The sequence below is a fragment of the Hypomesus nipponensis genome, chromosome 16 (assembly GCF_054491055.1).
Source record: "Hypomesus nipponensis isolate SF chromosome 16, ASM5449105v1, whole genome shotgun sequence".
Lineage (NCBI taxonomy): Eukaryota > Metazoa > Chordata > Actinopteri > Osmeriformes > Osmeridae > Hypomesus > Hypomesus nipponensis.
The window spans coordinates 2542221-2550329 of record NC_140376.1 but is presented as its reverse complement, the minus strand read 5'-3'; the positions used below and the strand labels follow the sequence as shown (position 1 = coordinate 2550329).

Sequence of the window (8109 nt, the reverse complement as noted above, 5' to 3'; positions counted from 1 at the left end):
GAGAGACCCTGAGGTGCACTGGTAGAGAGAGAGGGAGAGAGACCCTGAGGTGCACTGGTAGAGAGAGAGGGAGAGAGACCCTGAGGTACACTGGTAGAGAGAGAGGGAGAGAGACCCTGAGGTGCACTGGTAGAGAGAGAGGGAGAGCGACCCTGAGGTACACTGTTAGAGAGAGAGGGAGAGAGACCCTGAGGTGCACTGGTAGAGAGAGAGGGAGAGAGACACACACACACACACACATAGCCCATCATAACAAACCCAGTCGGATGTAAGGTCAAACCTAAGAATCCTGGGAGTCAGATCTGACTCCCCCATCTTGATGCTCCATGTCGCCCGTGCACGTCACAGGGCCCACTCCACACCCGTGTGAAAGGGGACACCTTCTCCAAGGAGAGGGTAACTCTATCCCCCTCTAGCCCAGCTATCCCTCCCTTTCTGGGGATAGACTTCCAGCATGTCCCCCTGTCCTGATAGGATGTTCTGGAACTCGAGATATAGAGTTTCTAGAGTTCCTCAACAGTCTAACTGACAAACCATGGCTAACGCTTAGACTCAACACTCAAAACATGAATTCTATAAAGAGAAAACATTCTATTCTACAAGTAGAACATGCTATTCATATGTATTTCACAAAACAAACATACACGTACATAAACTCAGAGCATCCCATTTCTCCTCTCCTCTTTCTTTCCTTCCCTCTCATTCTCCCTCCCTCTCATTCTCCCTCCCTCCCTCCCTCCCTCCCTCCCTCCCTCCCTCCCTCCCTCCCTCCCTCCCTCCCTCCCTCCCTCCCTCCCTCCCTCTCCCTCCCTCCCTCCCTCCCTCCCTCCCTCCCTCTCCCTCCCTCCCTCCCTCTCCCTCCCTCTCCCTCCCTCCCTCCCTCCCTCCCTCCAAACTGTATAAATATCTGGGAGCTGTTGAGACGAGCTCACAGCTCTGTGGAACCTGTCCTGAGAGACCGGAGGAGAGAAAACAAAGAGAAGAAGTAGAGACAGAAGGAACAGGCAAACTGAGTCCCATTTTTAAGAGGAACACGATAAAGAGGGAAAACAAATCACCCATACACGAGAGAATTCCAGATCAGTGACAGAAAATCTGAAGCTCTGTTCGTCTTTCAGTGACTGTCGTGAGAAACACGACAGAGAGAGAGAGATAGAGAGAGATAGTGGAGTTTGAGGTTCCGCCGAGTGTTTTTTCCGGACCGGGGCGCCATGTTTCTCCTGCTGTGCGTGTGTCTGAGCTCCGCTCTGCTGGGCGCTGAAGCACAGGACCGAGCCTCTCTCTGGAGGGCCAATGACCGCTCCGGACACTGCCAGTACACCTTCACCGTGCCCAGCCCCAGCGAGACCAGCTGCCCACAGCCAGCCCCCGCCGGAGGCCCAGAGATGGAGGGACTGAAGGCCAGACTCAGCCTGCTGGAGGTGCTGGTGGCCAGGCTGACGGGGGGAGAGATGACAGGGGGCCCCGGGGGCCCCGCCTCTCAGACAGGGCTGCAGGAGGCCCTGGCCGTGGCCGTGGGGGAGAGGAGCCTGCTGCAGGGGGAAAAGGAGCGTCTGGAGAGGGAGGTGGAGGCGATGCAGAGGAAGGTGGAGGACCTGAGGAGAGAGACAGAAAGACTGAGGAACAGATGTCCCTCCCAGATGGTTCCTCCCAAACCCCCCTTACAGGACGGCAGCATGAGACCCTCCCCAGGTAAGCCCCCCCCCCCCCCCCCACAGTAATATGTAATGATACAATTTACTGTTATGGTGGAAAAGTCTGATTTGAATGAGTCTCCTGGTGGTCTTGATGTGAACGTGTGTGTCTCCCTGGCTCTAGTGACTCAGAGAGTCTTAGCTGACCGGCAGAGCTAATGACACACACACACGCACGCTTAACACTGCTTATTTCTGTAACATGGCGGGGATGCCTTAGATGTGTGTGTGTGTGTGTGCATGACTGGGACACGTGAAGCGGGGTGTGTGTGCGAGGGTTGGGGAACTCCGGGGTGGTGTGTGTTGGGAGCAGCGAGGTGGGGGGTTCAGGGTGGTTTGGGGTCCCTCTCAGAGTCTCCACAATCTCAGCGTGTCAGGGGATGGGACCAGAAGGGGCCACGGTCAGGTTTCTGCGGACTGTCTGTTTTTTCTGAGATTCGTGTGTCTCTGCTGTGTGTGTGTGTGTGTGTTTGGGCCACATGGGGGTGCAGAGAGGACTGCTTCAGGTTTCCCTCCCTGTGTTCAGCCTGATGGTGCTGAAGACCAGGAGAACATGGAGGCCCAGCTTGGTATTCAGCCGTATTTATGACCGGGTCCAGCTTTATGACCAGTGGTTCCCTCTGCATGGAGAACACTCTAGGGAGGACGAGGGGCAGGGGGGTGTGGAAACGTGATGCCGAGGTGAGGGGGGGGGGTCTTGTGATGACGCCAGTCCCCCTCAGAGACCACCGGCTTTGCTGGTGGGGGTTACAGCCGGGGGGGGGCTCTGGGGGGGGCTTGTTTTCCTGTGAAGATGAATGTCTGTGTGCTGTGGGAATGTGTTTGTGGAGCTCGAGCACAAGGTGGGACGTTCCTAGAAAGAGTGATCCATTAACCTGCTCCACTCTTCTCTCCAGTCCTCCATATCTCCTCCATCTCTCCAGTCCTCCATCTCTCCAGTCCTCCATCTCTCCTCCATCTCTCCAGTCCTCCATCTCTCCAGTCCTCCATCTCTCCAGTCCTCCATCTCTCCTCCATCTCTCCAGTCCTCCATCTCTCCAGTCCTCCATCTCTCCAGTCCTCCATCTCTCCAGTCCTCCATCTCTCCAGTCCTCCATCTCTCCTCCATCTCTCCAGTCCTCCATCTCTCCAGTCCTCCATCTCTCCAGTCCTCCATCTCTCCTCCCTGTACAGGTCACAGCATCCACCATGTAGTCACACACATACACACACTCTCACAGACACACAGGGGAAATCAACATCAGCTTCCAGATGCTGACGCACTTGCGAGCACAACATGGTCAGTGCTCATTATGAACCTGTGAGCATATTTACACACACGCACACACACACACACTCACTCTCACAAACACACACAGCTCCAACAAAACAAACTATTTGGGGATGTAACAAATTAGCACATTCACTTTAATCTCCCTTAGAGGGCATTTGGCAAGAGGCTGCAGGTGTTTGGAACAATCTTCAGGACTGTACAGTAATGGGCTACTGCTAATGTCAACCAGACGATAAGAGGAGAGGGGGGGGGGGCTGCTGTAGGAGGATGAGGGGTCATAGGTGAGGAGTGAGGAGAGAGGACAGGAGTTGTTCCAGGTTGAACTGAACTTGTATGACAGAGAGATCACTCAGAGTAATATGGAGGCATGCGGAAGACCGGAGATTGTTGTGGCGTGTGTGTGTGTGTGTGTGTGGGTAGGGAGATCCACAGTCATGAAGACTCCACAGCAGCAGCTGGGAATCCACTCAGAGGTGTTTATTTCCTGCTGCTACATTCCCGCTTGTCAGTGGTGCCCCCCACAGACCCCCCCCCTCCCCTGACCACCCCCCCCATAACACACAACACAAGACACACACATATCTGCAACTCTTATGTGTACGTGTTCTGGATTCTAGATTATACTGTCTTAAGCTTGATCATTGGATTGAACATCTTCCTCTGTGTGTGTGTGTGTGTGTGTGTGTGTGTGTGTGTCTGCAGGTTCCGGTGTTCTCTCCCACCTGGTGTCCAGACCAGTCAGTCAGGGAGACAGTGGGAGTCTGAGAGGTGAGTGGACCAGGTGTGGACCAGCTGTTCTGGTCCAGTGATAGACCAGGTGTGGACCAGCTGTTCTGGTCCAGTGATAGACCAGGTGTGCTGTATTCTATTCATACAGCCCACATCTCGCTCCAACAGAACTCCAGGGTAGACATGGACTAGCAGGGACAGGTGTGCTGGGAATGAACACCTGGAGGAACTGCTTCTAATCATCTCTGACTGTCTTCATTAAGGCTTCTCTTTTGCATGCCTCCCTTCTACTGTCTCCATCACTCTCTCCTCTCCCTCCTCTCCTCTCCTCCTTCTCTCTCTCCCTCCTGTCTCTCTCTTTCTACTTCCTTTCTGTCATCTCCTCTCTCATCTCCACTCTCATCTCCTCTCTCATCTCATCTCTCTATTTCAGACCCCTCCTGGGAGTTCAGTTCTCAGGGGTTCCAGGAGCTGAAGGCTGAGGTGACCGAGGTTCCTGCCCCTAGTCCAGAGAGCTCAGTGGAGACAGGTAAGACACACACACACACACACTCACACATAGCCCTCAGTGGACAGCACAGGTAAGACACACACACACACTCACACATAGCCCTCAGTGGACAGCACAGGTAAGACACACACACACGCTCATTAGCATTCTCCTGACCCCCCCCCCCACACACACACACACACACACACACTCCTCAGTCTCCTGAACATTTGACCCTACAAACACGACCCTCCCCCCTGCTGACAGCCCCTAAACAAATACTGCTGTTGATACGGACGCAGAGTGGAGAGAGACAGAGAGAGAGGGCCGAGATCACCAGGGAGACCAGAGGGCTTCTGCTAGGAAGTTCCCCAAGTTCCTCCCATGGACCCGGGACCAGGAACGATCCAGTTTGTCCCGGTTCTGGAACCTTCTGCCTCACATTAGAGTAGAACGTGTACGCACACGCGAGTGTGTTTGAGAGTCGTTTTTTTAAATCTCTGATGACTAAGTGGCAGGATATTTTAATCCATACGCCACAAAGAGCTGAAATGTGATGTTGTCAGTATTAATATCTTTATATTTAACCTTGTATCCAGTATTGCCTGCAGCGCCCTTCCCTCGGGGTATTTTAGGAAGTGGTGGATGTATCGTTTTTCTCCAGCGAGGGGGGCTTGGAGTGATTGAGTCCCTGAGGGTTGACGTCCTGGTCCCCTGAGCGGCCTCAGCCTCACCCTCAGCCTCGCGGCCTCACCCTCAGCCTCGCGGCCTCACCCTCAGCCTCACCCTCAGCCTCACCCTCGCGGCCTCACCCTCAGCCTCACCCTCAGCCTCGCGGCCTCAACCTCAGCCTCGCGGCCTCAACCTCAGCCTCGCGGCCTCACCCTCAGCCTCACCCTCAGTGCTGTCACACAGTGCTCATCATCATGTCCCATCTGTCAACAGGATCCCCAGGAGCCTTCCCCACCTTCACACTCCATAAGCAGCCACTCATACTCTCTCTCCCCCTCTCTCTCTCTTACTTTCCCATGTCTCTCTCCCCCTCTCTCTCTCTCTTACTTTCCCATGTCTCTCCCCCCCCCTCTCTCTCTCTCTCTCTCTCTCTTACTTTCCCATGTCTCTCTCTCTCTCCCCCTCTCTTACTTTCCCATGTCTCTCTCCCCCTCTCTCTCTTACTTTCCCATGTCTCTCTCCCTCTCTCTCTCTTACTTTCCCATGTCTCTCTCCCCCTCTCTCTCTTACTTTCCCATGTCTCTCTCCCTCTCTCTCTCTTACTTTCCCATGTCTCTCTCTCTCTCACTTTCCCATGTATCTCTACCTCTCTCTCTGCTTACCTCTCTCTCTCCCAGGCTGTGGGGAGCTGGTGTCCGTGGGCGAGCCGGTCCTCCACAGGAGAACAGACTCCATAGCGGGGAAGTACGGCGTGTGGATGCAGGACCCCGAGGCTGTCGCCCCCTACGGACCACAGATGGTGTGGCGCATCGACACGGTCGGCACCGAGGTGCGACAGCTCTTCGGCTACGAGGACATGGAGCAGTTTTCTCGGGGCTTCCCGTCCGAGGTAGTACTCTCTTCACCTCTTCTACTTTCTCCTCTCCCCTCTTCACCTGTCCTCTCTGCTCCTCTCCCCTCTTCACCTGTCCCCTCTGCTCCTTTCTCCTCCTCTCCTCTTTAGCTCGACCTAGTATTGAGCACAAACATCTAAGTTCCCCTTCTGTGGCCCCTCTCCCCCTCCTCTCCCCCTTCCACCCTCTCCCCCTCCTCCTCTCCCCCCTTCCACCCTCTCCCCCCTCCTCCTCTCCCCCTCCTCCTCTCCCCCCTTCTCCTCTCCCCCTTCCACCCTCTCCCCCTCCTCCTCTTCCCCCTTCCACCCTCTCCCCCCTTCCTCTCCCCCTCCTCCTCTCCCCCCTTCCACCCTCTCCCCCCTTCCTCCTCTCCCCCCTCCTCCTCTCCCCCCCCTCCTCTCCCCCCCTCCAGGTCCTGTTGCTCCCAGAGCCAGTGGAGAGCACGGGAGCCACCCTCTACCGGGGCTCTCTATACTACCAGCGCCGCCGCAGCCGGACCATCCTGCGCTACGACTTAGCCTCCAAGAGCATCGCGGCCCGCAGAGACCTCCCCCACGCCGGCTTCCATGGCCAGTACCCCTACTCCTGGGGCGGCTACACTGACGTGGACCTGGCGGTGGATGAGCAGGGCCTGTGGGCCGTCTACTCCACCAACAAGGCCAAGGGAGCCATTGTGCTGTCCCAGCTGGACCCCCACAGCCTGGAGGTGAGGCGGAGCTGGGAGACGGGCATCCGGAAGAACTCGGTGGCCAACGCCTTCATGATCTGCGGCCGCCTGTACACGGTGGCCAGCTACACGTCCCCCAACACCACCGTGAACCACGCGTACGACACTGCCAGTGGCCAGGGCAAGGCCGTCGCCGTGCCCTTCAGGAACAAGTACCGCTACAACAGCATGATCGACTACAACCCAGCCCAGAGGAAGCTGTTCGCCTGGGACAACTTCCACATCGTGTCCTACGACGTCCGGCTAGGGACGGCCCAGGCTAACTGAGGCTGGGCGGGAGGCCCGACCTAAGGCACCTCCAGTCTCCTGAACCCTCCTCTCCTCCACACCCAGTCCCTCAGTCTTCTTAGCAAGCGGCGGCCACTTTTAGACGATTGAGATGCCGCCCGGATGTTCCAGCGCTGTCCCCCGGAGGCGAGAGGAGCCCCGTAGCTTTTGTCGAGGAGGTTTGATTGGCTCTGGGGCGGTCAGTGAGTTCAGCTGCGGTGGTCACCTCGGCTGTGAACTCACCGGTCCTGCTTCTGAGACTGACAAGCCTGCAAAGCATAATCGCGTGGCAGTAGAAGTTAGAATGAGTCTGTGTACGTTTGTTACCTAAACTCCCATGAGCGCTCAAAACGACGTGAGAGGAACCCTCCCCTGCAGGTGCTGTGTCAGGGGGAAGGTTTTTGCTGTGGCGCAACCCCACTAACGTGTTTATAGAGGAATTATTTTTCTACTGTTTTGGTTACAAGATTTTGTGTTTTCATGTGTCGCGCTGAGAAAGGTTAGATGGCTCAATTTAATAAAATCACTGATAGTTCCGATGTGTATCATAACAGCTTCTAAAGACTAATTAGAGTGCAAAGGTTCCTCTTCACTCATTCAACATAAGCAAAAATGTAGAGCATGTTCCTTTGAGCTGTATTTCTCAATACTAGGGCATGTACAGATGTATACCATGAGAACAAATAAACTATAAATGATAAACCAAGTTTGTTTTTGTGGTTGTCTAAACCCACACCTGAGGGTAACCCATCAGCAATACCCAAACTGATCTTTCCCCCGTATCTCACCTGCAAACACCAACAGTCATACTGACCCCTAGTGGCGCAATCTGGGATCTACGTCTCAGTTCAAAAACCCGAGAAGTAAAGTCGGGACTCAGAACAGGATGAAAAATCAATCAGCGAAACACAAATTCACCTTATAACAGCATATTATTTTATTAGTTTCTGTAACCAAACCAAGAGAATGTAAATAAGACCGTACATATTTTAATACAGCGATGTAACCCCTGTACAAGTAAAACAAAAACAAAAAACAAAAAAACCCCAAATCATCATCAACATCATCATCACCCCCTTCCCCCCCTTCACGTCAGGGTAGGAACCTGCATACTACTATACATCTTCCCCAAGGACACTCGTTACCGCGGTAACCACCATACCGGGGGGAGGGGGGGGGGTTATTTTCGGGTGGTGGTGGTGGGGGGGGGACAGAGGTGGGATGAGGGTGAGGGGTGAGAGGGTTCTGGACGACGCCTTCAGTCCTCTCAACATGGAAAAAGGAAACGCTTGACTTCCTACTGCCCGAGACACCCCTTCAGAACTACAAGTCCACACCCCTTCAGAACTACAAGTCCCATCTAG

At 54.7% G+C, this 8109-nt stretch overlaps 1 protein-coding gene across 2 annotated transcripts; it reads left to right on the top strand.

Annotated features, from left to right (window-relative positions):
* The first annotated feature begins 930 nt into the window (after window positions 1–930).
* myoc (myocilin) lies at window positions 931–7451 on the top strand. 2 transcript variants are annotated; one of them, XM_084676201.1, is made up of 6 exons: window positions 2051–2375; window positions 2591–2867; window positions 3670–3735; window positions 4130–4225; window positions 5536–5747; window positions 6164–7451. In XM_084676201.1, the coding sequence occupies exons 1-6, from the start codon at window positions 2280–2282 to the stop codon at window positions 6743–6745; spliced, it is 1329 nt and encodes a 442-aa protein (XP_084532327.1). In that variant the 5' UTR covers window positions 2051–2279; the 3' UTR covers window positions 6746–7451. The 2 variants fall into 2 exon arrangements, with proteins under 2 accessions (XP_084532326.1, XP_084532327.1); XM_084676200.1 differs by lacking the exons at window positions 2051–2375; window positions 2591–2867 and adding an exon at window positions 931–1692.
* Window positions 7452–8109: the final 658 nt, after the last annotated feature.